Consider the following 10256-nt stretch of genomic DNA (forward strand, 5'->3'; position numbering starts at 1 on the left):
GGTCGGCCGGTAGCACAAGGCGCACCGCCGTCTGCAGCTCGCGCGCACCCAACGTGCGCTTCTTGTTGGCACGCACAACCGTGGCAGCCTCGGACGCAATGCGCTCAAAGAGATCGCTCACGAACGAGTTCACGATCTTCATTGTCCGGCTCGTCATCGACATCTGGTCGTTGATCGACTTGAGCGAGCGGTTGATGTAAACATTCCACGTCCGCTTCGGCTTGCGGTGCGACCTCTTGGCGCCCTTGCTGCGTCTCGCCGAGGAGCTCTTCGGAGTGGCCATGACCTTGCTTGCTTTAGGTTGGGTTGAGTTGAGTTGCTTGTGTCGCTGAGATGCTCTGCGGGGGCAACCCAAAAAAAAAAAAAAAAAAGCGAGACGAAAACGCGGAGGAAAACGAGGCAATGGGGAGTGCGAGCGGTACCAATGTTTCACAAGGTCTATAGCAGAGTTGTATTTTTAAAGTGATGTATTGTCATGACTGTTTTGTTTTTGTCAGGTATTCTTTCCCAAAAATCATGTTGCCATGTCAGTCATTACACGAATGATGGCACCACTTCCTGCTGTCCTGTATAGTTTTTCGTGCCAGCGAAAGTAGGTTGCGCTAGATCCACTGTCGTTGGCAAGACAACAGTAAAGAACCTTCATGAGAGTGTCCTGCTGGTTTGTGCTAAGGGTATTGATGTTTTCATCAATATTTGAGCTGTTGTTGGCGTGGCCTTTAATGTAATTGGCAATGGTGCTAACAGTGGAGAATGTCATGTCGGAAAAGTGTGTTGTGTGGAGCTTGTCTAGTAGTTGCGCGAGTTCTGGCATTTCCTGCTCTTGTTGGAAGGTAACTGAATGATGATGGAGGTTGCGTACTGTCGTCGTTTGAAAGGTGTATTTCAATGGGCCATGTATTGCTTCCTTCTCCTTGCCCTTGTATGAGAATAAATGCGAGAAAAATCTCAATTCTATATATAGTGTGGCACCCTGGTAGTCACTGCGTCCCAAACATCATGAACATTGGTATGAACAGCAGATGTGTTTTTTTTTAAAAAAGTCACTATCTTTATGGCTGCGCTCATGAGGTTTGCGATCCAGATTTTACGTAAATCGCATGTTTTCGTTTGTAGAGTGTCTTCGCTTGTCTTGCTCCATGTTGGTTGTGTGGCTTCCTTGATGGCCGTGTGCTCGTGGCGCACAGCTAGAAGGAATTAGCACGCATGATGCAATAAAACAAATAATAATAAAAAAAAAAAAGGCGGCGAACTGTCGTGCATGTTTTCCGCTTTTAGTTCTCACTTCTTCTGTGGTTGTCGTGACCTGTCACGCTTTCTCCTCTGCAACGTGCTCCCTGTTCCCACCCCACCCGTTATGCTGTGTACTTCGGCATGGCAACGCCCCCTTCTCTCTCCATTTTCTTGTCGTGCACCGTAAGAAAATAAAGACGCATACACATACGTGAAACAGTAAATAAAAAGCTATCGATGCCTAACGTAGCCATCATTTTTTTTTTTCTGTTTCTTTTTTTTTTTCTTTCGTCTCTTTCCGACGGTGTTGCCGTGTTTGGTTTGCTGCTTTCTGTGAGAGGGAGAAAAAGCAAATGCTGTTGAAGTAAACACGTAAAATGAATGATGCGTTGTCGTTGTTTGAAGTTTTATCACCGGCACTTCCCACCCTGCCCCGTATAACAGTTTGCTTCACGCCTGGTATCAAGCATGCTTCTTTGAGTTTTTGTCAGACTTCTTTGTTTCTGCCGACTCTGCCTCTAGGGTTGGGCTTTTGATGGCGCCCAACACCTTTCGGCGCTGCTGCAGCATGTATGTGTACATGACGTAACTACCGTATGGGTAAAGGCCGAGTAGAATAAACCACACGGTATTGTACCACGAGAAGGTCCAGTTGTAGCGGTTGGGAAGCTCCATCGACCATGGTTTGTTCGCCTTAATGTATGGGAGAGCCTTATAAAAGCAACCAATTTCCCCGCTAATGCCAACGGGGTAAAGCAGCATGAATGCAGAATAGCGAAGCCATGTGAGTGGCTTGGATTTTACGTCAAGCAAGTTCGTTGTGTAGTAGGCGTAACGAATAACCTCCGACAAGGACCACGCCACAACCATCTGGGTGAAGCAGGGGCTACTGCGCGCGTCGGTGACGCCAATCTGAAGCGCACCAAACAACACCAGAAGACGAGATGATACCTGTATAGCGGTGGTGGAAGCCGGCGCACGCACCAACCCCACGATGGCATGCAGTACCTCCATCACTGCACCACTCTGGAAAAAAACAAGAAGCTTAGCAATGAGTGGGTAAACATCCTGAATGTTTTTTCCGGACGCCAGGTGACGGACAATCTTGGCAAGAATGACGGCCCAGCCAGTGAACATTGAGCCATTGTAGGCCAGGAGATACGCCTTCTTAAGCACGGATTCCATGAGTAAATATGATGGTATATGAAGGTCCTACACAATGACCGTAATTCAAAAAGTGGAAATTGTACCGCGTTCGGAAAGGAGCAAAAATCGTACAAAAAAAAAGGCATACAGTAATAACGAGAGGGGTTGGGGAGCCATAGCAGACATGTGCACGCAGGAGGAGGATACTCCACCCACAAACAGAGATGGGTCACTAAACACACACACACATACACGTTGCGTCAGCGTTTTCGTTTTCTGGGGCCACTTCCCATTCCCATGTCGTCCACAAGCCTTTGCCAATCATTCGCGTTCTGTGCTGCCACATCAGCCTCCAACTGGCGCTTCTCCTGCATCCGCAGCTGTTTTCGTTCTAAGTTCTCCGCCCGCCGCTTGGCCCGTTCCTCCGGCGTCAGCACTGGCCGTTTGCGGAGCTCGTAGTAAAAGCGGCCAACACGCACATGTGACAGAGGCACCTCCTTGTTGACGGTGAGAGTAGCATTTCCCTCAGCAGCAGCCGCCGCCTCACCCTCATCTCCAACACTGTCAAATGCCACAATGACAGTGTTGTCAAGAGTGAGACGTTCCACCTTTGCCAAATGAAACGTCCCCGATTGGGGATCAATCGCGTGACACACTACGCCAGAGCGGAGCGCGCCCTCTCCATCAGCGGTCTGAGGCTGCCATGGACGCAGTTGTTCACTACATACCACCTCCTCAACGTTGTAGCCCAAAATCCACGCCTTGTAGCGAATGCGGTCCAGCGGTGTCTCAGGCGTCACGATGCCCGTGATGACACAGCTGTACCACGCCACATCGTCGAAATGCACCTCGTACGGCGCGGCCTCTAGGTAGCAGATGACAGGTTTAGAATTTTCTCCGCTTGTCAGTGTTAGTCCCTGCGTAACCTCAATCGTTTCCATAGCGTTGAGAGATAGAACGACAGCGCGTAGCTCGTTCTTGATCTCTTCAGTCAATGCATCTACCTCATCATCAGCCTGGTTGCTCTGCTTCAGCTCGAGGGCCTCCTCCAGGTTGGCCTGCAAGCCCTTGTACTCCTCCAACAGCTGCTCACGCTTTTCCATTGGTGCTACAAGCCACTCCTACCACCACCACACCCTTTCAAAAAAAAAAAAAGTTACAGAAGACAATCCACTTTGTTGTTGCTTGAAAAAATTTTCCTTTCCCTCTCTTCGCGCTGCTATTTCAAGCAAAGGGTAAGAAAATCTGTTGCCCCATCGAAGAGCTATAAACATGGCATCAACTGTTTCTTACATCTGGCACGGCCTCTTCTCGTCGCAGTGCTACGCAGCTGCGCCTGGGTCGTCCTCTTCGTCATTACCGTTGTGGTCCGTAGCGTCATCAGCATCGTCACCATCACTCCTATCGATTTCCTCCTCCGCGCGCTCTTCCTGCTCTTCCTGCCTCCTTGTGCTCTTCCTCCTCCGCCTCCTCTAGTGCCGCCAATCGCTCACGTTCCAGCTTCTTCTTCTCCAGCGTCTCCACCCACTTGCGGTGATCCTCCTCCTCATTTTGAAGGCGCTGCCGTTGCACCTCCACCGCCTTTTCTAGTCGCCGTGCCGTCTCAAAGGACTCGTTGCATGCACAAATAACAGCTGCGGTAACTTTCGGGAAATCACAAACCTCCTGGTCCACATCTACCCCGCTTGACACTAGAAACTCCACCGCACGATGCGAGCGACCGATCACTGCCCAGTGAAGCGGCATCGCGGGATACCGACTTCGTCGGGTCAGTTTAAACTGTGTCTTTAAGCCACAGCCGCCATCATTCTCGCACACTTCAACCACGCGAAACATAAATCCAAATTCCTCCCCTGTTTCGATAACGCGAAGTAGGCCAGGTTTGCCAAGTAGGGATGCAACCGCCGCCCGTCGTTTCCGTATGCGTTCCAGGCGGTGTATAGAAAGCTGTTCCTCCTCCACCTCCTCGTCTTCATCATTATATATAGCTGTTTCCTCGTCCTCCTCGTCTTCACTCAAGAGGGAGGCCCGTATGAGTTGTTTCATGCGCTGCACGTCGTCATAGAAAGCCGCGCTGCAAAGATCACGAGAGCGCATTGTTCTTTCCCCCCCCCCCCCACTATTTGTGTTTTGTATGTATGCAAATGTTCGTCTTCTGAGTGGAGCCGTTTGCTTGGGGCCGTCACCCTAGTACACTGTGCTCTAGAGAAAAGGAGAAAAAATGGTAAGCTGCACAGTTGGCACCGTGTGCACGCGTCAAGAACAAAAATGAGTTAGCAAGCAGGATGCGCAAAAAAGGAGAAAAACATTTCGTTATTTTTCAGATGGCACAAGTCACCCCCCCCCCCTCATCCACCCATTTCCCACTACGCCGGTGGGGCGCGACGAGCCTGCTCGGCGCGCCGCATGGCCTCCATTGAGGCAATGGCTCTCCGCCAGCTCCATGCGTTCCGCCACCAGATTTTGATACTGAGGATCGTCATCCACCCCAGACAGCTCGGAGTAGTCAGACGCGGCGGAGTAGTGCGAAAGCACACACACTTTGAACAACAGCCCTGCGAAGAGTAAGGCACAGCAAAGATATGCGTTTCGCCGTGTCCCGTGAAAGCTCACCGCCTCCTCGTACACTGTAAAGGGTTTGTGGTGTGCACGGGGCATGCAGGGAGAGAGACGTCTCCCTTTTAAAAAATGGGGGAAAAATGCATATAATGAGAAGACAAGGCTCAAAGAAAGATAAAGCAGTCAAGGGCATTGACTGTAAGACCCAACGCACAAGCGTACATGCTATATACCTGCATACAGGGATATATGCATAGCAAAAAAAAAAAAAAGACAACGGCTCGAATGATACAAATCCGTCTCAGTCTACCCATTTTACCGCTCTCCATATTACATGGAAAGTGACACACAAATAAATATACAACTGTGATCTTCTATGCATCCAAGCATTACTGAAATCTATTAATTTGTCCATAATACTTAGTGTAGGTAAGCATTTTTTTGGTTTTTGTTTTTGAGTCTTTGCAAGCATATTTTTTCTCCAATATTCTAAGGGTTCAATTTCCCCCACTCCTTCCTGTCTCTTGCACTTTTTTTTCACTCTTTTTTTTTTCTTCTCTTTGCCCGTGCCATGTCTCTCCGCCACTAGTCGGTCCGCAAGTCAAGAGAGCATAAAATATGAACAATGGAGTCCAATAGAAACGTAAAACCGCATCAACGCGACAGAACTGTCAGCCATTATTGCAAATTGCGCCATGACAGGCTCTCCCTCTTCTCCAACTTGCTATTCTGAATGCCGTGGCAAGTGGGGTCGAAATACAACGGATCCCCGGAGAAGCAATACTCTGCTGTCATGACTAGCAGCTGTGCGTCAAAAGGTTTTCCGCCTTGGAGACGCAATGTCAGTGATGTGAGGCCACACGGAACGCAGTTGTTTGCAACGGGCTCGCGCGTCTTTTGAATGTTCGCAACTGCCTCACCGTTCACCCCCAGCAGCTCGTCATCAATACGGGGACTGGCCAGGTGGACGGGCCCCCCCGGAAAACAGACCGTCAACAACCAACACACCTTCTGGAAGATTGTACACAAGCGAAAACCCTAGAAAAGGTGTTGCATTCCTTATGTCCCAGTTACTTACTACGCGATCACTGTCACAGTTACCGTTTTGTTTGAGTTCATTTTCCTCCATTATAGCAGGACTAAGACCAGAGTCATGCACTGACGCATTAACAGGTATCTCCGTCGAGGCGGTAGTTAAGATTGTAGGCGACTGTGTGCGAGACGCAGGGACCAGCTTCAATGACGTTGCCGTCGCTGAAGGCTTTACGTCAAGCCTGAAAACGCTCCTATAAAGTAAAATCAACAGCCCCGCAAATCCGGCGGCAGTGCATAGCCTGATAAACCGCGATGTTATGTCAAGGAGGAACGTACTCCTCCCAGTCGTTATCGTGGTAGCTAAACTGTCGCGGTGAGCTTCTGCTGTGCTCCACTAACACACAACCAAGTGTGTGTGCGCTCAAAAACCAACAGAAAAGAAGAGGGTCATGCACAAGAAGAAATAACGCTCCCACAAACCTGCTTACCAGAATATATATATATATATATATAAATACATAAATCAAACACCGAATGGAGTGAGTGCAAGGTGTGCGCCATCACCACTTCAGGCTCTGCACACCCCCACTGTTCAATGTCTCCTCAAACTCCTTTTGGCGATCATGAAAAACGCAGCTCCAGAGAGGCGCTCCGATCTTCTTCTCCACCGCCCTAAAGGCAGCGAGGGAAAAGCAAGGTGGTTCACTCTCTGTGCTAGCAATGGCATCCGTCACATCTCCTCTCGATTCCGCTTTTATAGTCTCTTGCTCTCTGTGGGGGAACACATACCTTCCAAAAGTGGCCTTGACAGCGGTAATCGTTTCCAGATTGAAAGCCAGATTGCCACTCCGCACCTGCCCGCCACCGTTGAGACAGCCGTCTGGACACGCCATCAATTCAATAAATGTGTAGGATGCCACTGATGCCAACTTGCGTTTCAAGCCCCGTACAATGTTTTGTATATGCTGGAATCCGTAGGCGACACAATATGCCTCACCGGGGTTGCTGAGGCTTGTTGCTACATGGTGATTGACGTTCCGCCTCATTTCATACAGGATGTCGTCAGGCAAAAGTGGCATGTTGTGTACTTTTTCAGCCACGTATTGCATTGCAAAACGGTGGTAGCCTCCACTTCCTTCCATAGTTGCTGCAAGTGCGGTATTCGACTCCTTCAGTGACGGATCAGGAAGAGGTTCAAAACTGGAGTCCAACGGAGCTTCCCAAGGAATGGATTCATCCGTCTCCATCATCCATTCCAGAAGCTCTTGGGTGCTCAGTACAAAATCCGTGTATCTTTCACCACCACCAAGGGAAGTATCCCTCGCTGCCTCCAGTTTCCTATCAAAACATGGTTGAACAGAGACGTGACATAACTGTGAGTAAATTTTTTTGGCGTAGCAGCCTGCGATTCCTTGCGGCGACATCACTGGGCACAGCAAGGGAAGAATCGAAGACCCCTGCTTCTCACAGTAGCAAACCCATCCCGGACATGCTGATACAATCATGGGTAACTTCTCTCTTGCATGCTGTAATCGATGACAATACTCCTGGGCTGTCTTCTCAACCGAAATACGTTGCGCCCATCGAAGATCTGAGACGTACTGTGACTGTAGGACAGTGCGCAGAAAACCGCTAATGATGCAGAAGGCCCTTCGCGTAGTAATTTTCAAGTGGGCTGCAATAGAGGCGGCTGACTGATCACTCACAGTTACTAGAAAAGGGCGATCTTTATTAGCCGCACGAGTTTTAATAATCTCAGCACGACTCTGAGAAGTCACGAGTACCGCCTCCGCCGTCGTAACACACCCGCTACATGCCAAGCAGTCCTGCAGTGTTATCTTCACCACCTCACTACCAGAGGCATGACGTTGAACGGAGCCGTCCGTTCCACGTTGCAGCCTTGTCGGAAGAGTACATGCCTCTGACGGGGCGATGTAGTCCATCCCCGCCAACATGAGGGAGGCGGAAAAGTCAGAGGCCGACATGAGACACTCCACCAGAACCTCCTGTGCGGAATGAAGAATGGAAAATCTACTACACCCAAAGACGCACAGAGGGGGGGGGGGGGGGGAAATTACCATACAACGTTGGGAGGGTTAATTGTGAAAAGCAAAGGGAAGTCCTCGCAGTGCACATATTTGTGGAAACAGGCCGACGCGGGCAGAGACCACACATCGGACGACTCTCACTAAGAAAGAAAGAACAACAACAACAACAAAGCGAAAACAAAAAAAAAAAGAGCAGCCTGCCTACACGCGCACTTTTGCTCGCCTTTAAACACACACGCACTCACAAGCACAAGAACCATCATTGGAAATATTTCAAAAATGAAAAGTAGTCGGAATCTCCACAACAACTACCACAAAACACACAAAAAAAAAGTGCAAGGAAAAAACAACGGAGAATGAAAAAAAAGAAACAATAAACAAAACCCTTGGGGAGAAATGTCTAAAACAGAGTCACACATAGTAAATTCTCCTTGCCGCCTTCATGTGCCCCGACTCCGAGAAAGGGGAGAAAAAAAAAGTAAACGGGAATGAGAGGCTGAAGCTGAGTAAACTCCTTACTCCTGTTGCTTTGTCCTTCAATTCCCTTTATGTTTCTCATTTCTTTGCTTGGAGTTTTTTCTGGCCCTATGTGTCACACATCAATGGCCACGCTGTACAAGATAAAAACCTATATATATATACATCCATATATATACATCCATATATATACATCCATATATATACATCCATATTTATATATATAAATATATATATTATATATAATAGCTAAGTAGGTAAACAAAAAAAAAAAAAGGCCGAAGTGGAAACATCGAGACAGATGCACAAACACACAACAGTACAATAAGGAAAATGGAAAATGAAAGAGCGCCACCACAATGGAGCTGCATCTCATTTCCTTGGTCACTTCTGCACACAATCATACATACAAGCATGCATACCTGCCTCAACACATACACGAAAACAAAGTGAAAAAGGGTGTGTAAAGGGCTATCACGACTCCTCTTTCCGTGCACTCCTATCACAGGTTCCTTTTCTCTCTTGCTTTCCAAATTGAAAAAATACATTATTTTTTTTTTTGTTGTTGTTGTTGTTGTTGGCTTTCTCTTAGATTTTGAAAGGTGGTAAAGAAGAGAGCGATTTTTTGTCTGCACCTGTCCGTTGTTCCCCAAACAAGGGGTGATAAACTGAGAGAGTTAATGTGGTAATTGGTGACAATCAACAAGAGGGAGAATAAAGAGGCAAATAAAGCCAACAAAGATGCGAAAAAGAGTAGACGACAAATTCAACAAAGATAGAGAATTAAAAAACAAGAACAAAAAGGGAGAAAGGATGTCTTTTTTGTTCAAGTTTATATTACCTTTTTGTTGGGTAAAACAAAGTCAAATGTATACAGGTAAAAACATCCAATCGTCTCCAAATGTTCTTCACACTACGCGCCCCTCAAACCCGCATCGCAAGTCTAACGGCACACTCTTAGGCCCAGAACTAACGCTTTCGTTGGCATGCAGCCCATCCACGCGCTCATTAAGTAGTATATCTTTTCCGTCGTATTTCATGCTATCGGCAGACCGCATGAGGTGAAGGTGAGCTTCAAACTCTTCCAGTCGTTGAATAAATGCCAAATTAAGTGAAATGCAGGGTCTTTTTATGCGCACACTTTCAAGTGCCGTACGAAAAGACTGCCCCTCAGAGGCCATGATGTACGCAATCACTATCGCGGCACTGCGGGAGATGCCACGGCGACAGTGCACTAAAACCCTGCCATGATGGACGGCATTTCGAATAAACTCAAACGCCTCATCAAAATAGTGCTCCAAATCCTCATTCTGGCTGTCATTTAGTGGGATGCACTTGCTCTTGACAAAGTGTATGGAATTCATCCGCTGAAGCTCCTCCTCCGGGATAAGCTCACGCGCCACATTTAATACATGGGTGATGTGGTAGCGCCGCAGCAACTGCTCATCTGCGGCATCGCGCCAGGTGCCGATGAAAACCATGTTGTTGATGGCGCTGATGGGGTGACATGCGGCGGCATTCCGCACCTCTTCCCTCTCGACATCCCTGACCACATCCGTGTGCTGCCGAACAAGCTCCAAGTTAAACGCAGGAAGAAGATTACTCCCCATTTTCTCCCTGCAGCGTGACATTAGACCCATTGAGCCGTAGTCGCACACTCTCGCCCCAACACGCACAAACAAAATTTGCGTAGGAAGACAATTTTGTCTTGGTGTTAAAAGGCCTATATATATATATATATATATATATATATAGTAC

At 48.1% G+C, this 10256-nt stretch overlaps 8 protein-coding genes across 8 annotated transcripts, besides 8 other annotated features; all 8 read right to left on the bottom strand.

The window, feature by feature from the left end:
- Window position 1: 1 nt before the first annotated feature.
- TraAM80_05743 (histone H2B) lies at window positions 2-283 on the bottom strand (the record flags this gene model as incomplete). Its single annotated transcript, XM_029382612.1, has 1 exon — window positions 2-283. A coding segment is annotated over one exon (282 nt), but the record flags the coding sequence as incomplete, so codon positions are not given.
- Window positions 284-353: 70 nt separating this feature from the next.
- Window positions 354-371: a microsatellite.
- A 143-nt stretch (window positions 372-514) lies between these two features.
- On the bottom strand, window positions 515-814 carry TraAM80_05744 (ARP2/3 complex subunit; the record flags this gene model as incomplete). Its single annotated transcript, XM_029382613.1, has 1 exon — window positions 515-814. One exon carries the CDS (start codon window positions 812-814, stop codon window positions 515-517), a length of 300 nt encoding a protein of 99 aa, XP_029237598.1.
- Window positions 815-1213: 399 nt separating this feature from the next.
- Window positions 1214-1243: a sequence feature (A-rich).
- Window positions 1244-1489: 246 nt separating this feature from the next.
- Window positions 1490-1522: a microsatellite.
- A 173-nt stretch (window positions 1523-1695) lies between these two features.
- On the bottom strand, window positions 1696-2418 carry TraAM80_05745 (protein tyrosine phosphatase; the record flags this gene model as incomplete). Its single annotated transcript, XM_029382614.1, has 1 exon — window positions 1696-2418. One exon carries the CDS (start codon window positions 2416-2418, stop codon window positions 1696-1698), a length of 723 nt encoding a protein of 240 aa, XP_029237599.1.
- A 221-nt stretch (window positions 2419-2639) lies between these two features.
- TraAM80_05746 (uncharacterized protein) lies at window positions 2640-3482 on the bottom strand (the record flags this gene model as incomplete). The annotated part of the gene is made up of 1 exon (XM_029382615.1): window positions 2640-3482. The coding sequence occupies one exon, from the start codon at window positions 3480-3482 to the stop codon at window positions 2640-2642; it is 843 nt and encodes a 280-aa protein (XP_029237600.1).
- A 298-nt stretch (window positions 3483-3780) lies between these two features.
- Window positions 3781-4476, bottom strand: TraAM80_05747 (uncharacterized protein; the record flags this gene model as incomplete). Its single annotated transcript, XM_029382616.1, has 1 exon — window positions 3781-4476. One exon carries the CDS (start codon window positions 4474-4476, stop codon window positions 3781-3783), a length of 696 nt encoding a protein of 231 aa, XP_029237601.1.
- Window positions 4477-4713: 237 nt separating this feature from the next.
- TraAM80_05748 (uncharacterized protein) lies at window positions 4714-5037 on the bottom strand (the record flags this gene model as incomplete). The annotated part of the gene is made up of 1 exon (XM_029382617.1): window positions 4714-5037. The coding sequence occupies one exon, from the start codon at window positions 5035-5037 to the stop codon at window positions 4714-4716; it is 324 nt and encodes a 107-aa protein (XP_029237602.1).
- Window positions 5038-6465: 1428 nt separating this feature from the next.
- Window positions 6466-6497: a microsatellite.
- A 36-nt stretch (window positions 6498-6533) lies between these two features.
- On the bottom strand, window positions 6534-7958 carry TraAM80_05749 (putative hydrogenase; the record flags this gene model as incomplete). Its single annotated transcript, XM_029382618.1, has 1 exon — window positions 6534-7958. One exon carries the CDS (start codon window positions 7956-7958, stop codon window positions 6534-6536), a length of 1425 nt encoding a protein of 474 aa, XP_029237603.1.
- Window positions 7959-8166: 208 nt separating this feature from the next.
- Window positions 8167-8211: a sequence feature (A-rich).
- Window positions 8212-8650: 439 nt separating this feature from the next.
- Window positions 8651-8746: a microsatellite.
- Window positions 8747-9045: 299 nt separating this feature from the next.
- Window positions 9046-9078: a microsatellite.
- A 328-nt stretch (window positions 9079-9406) lies between these two features.
- On the bottom strand, window positions 9407-10129 carry TraAM80_05750 (dual specificity protein phosphatase or MAP kinase phosphatase; the record flags this gene model as incomplete). The annotated part of the gene is made up of 1 exon (XM_029382619.1): window positions 9407-10129. One exon carries the CDS (start codon window positions 10127-10129, stop codon window positions 9407-9409), a length of 723 nt encoding a protein of 240 aa, XP_029237604.1.
- A 93-nt stretch (window positions 10130-10222) lies between these two features.
- Window positions 10223-10252: a microsatellite.
- The last annotated feature ends 4 nt before the right edge of the window (window positions 10253-10256 follow it).

This window comes from Trypanosoma rangeli (genome assembly GCF_003719475.1).
Source record: "Trypanosoma rangeli strain AM80 chromosome Unknown Tra_15.4_contig_00194, whole genome shotgun sequence".
NCBI lineage: Eukaryota > Euglenozoa > Kinetoplastea > Trypanosomatida > Trypanosomatidae > Trypanosoma > Trypanosoma rangeli.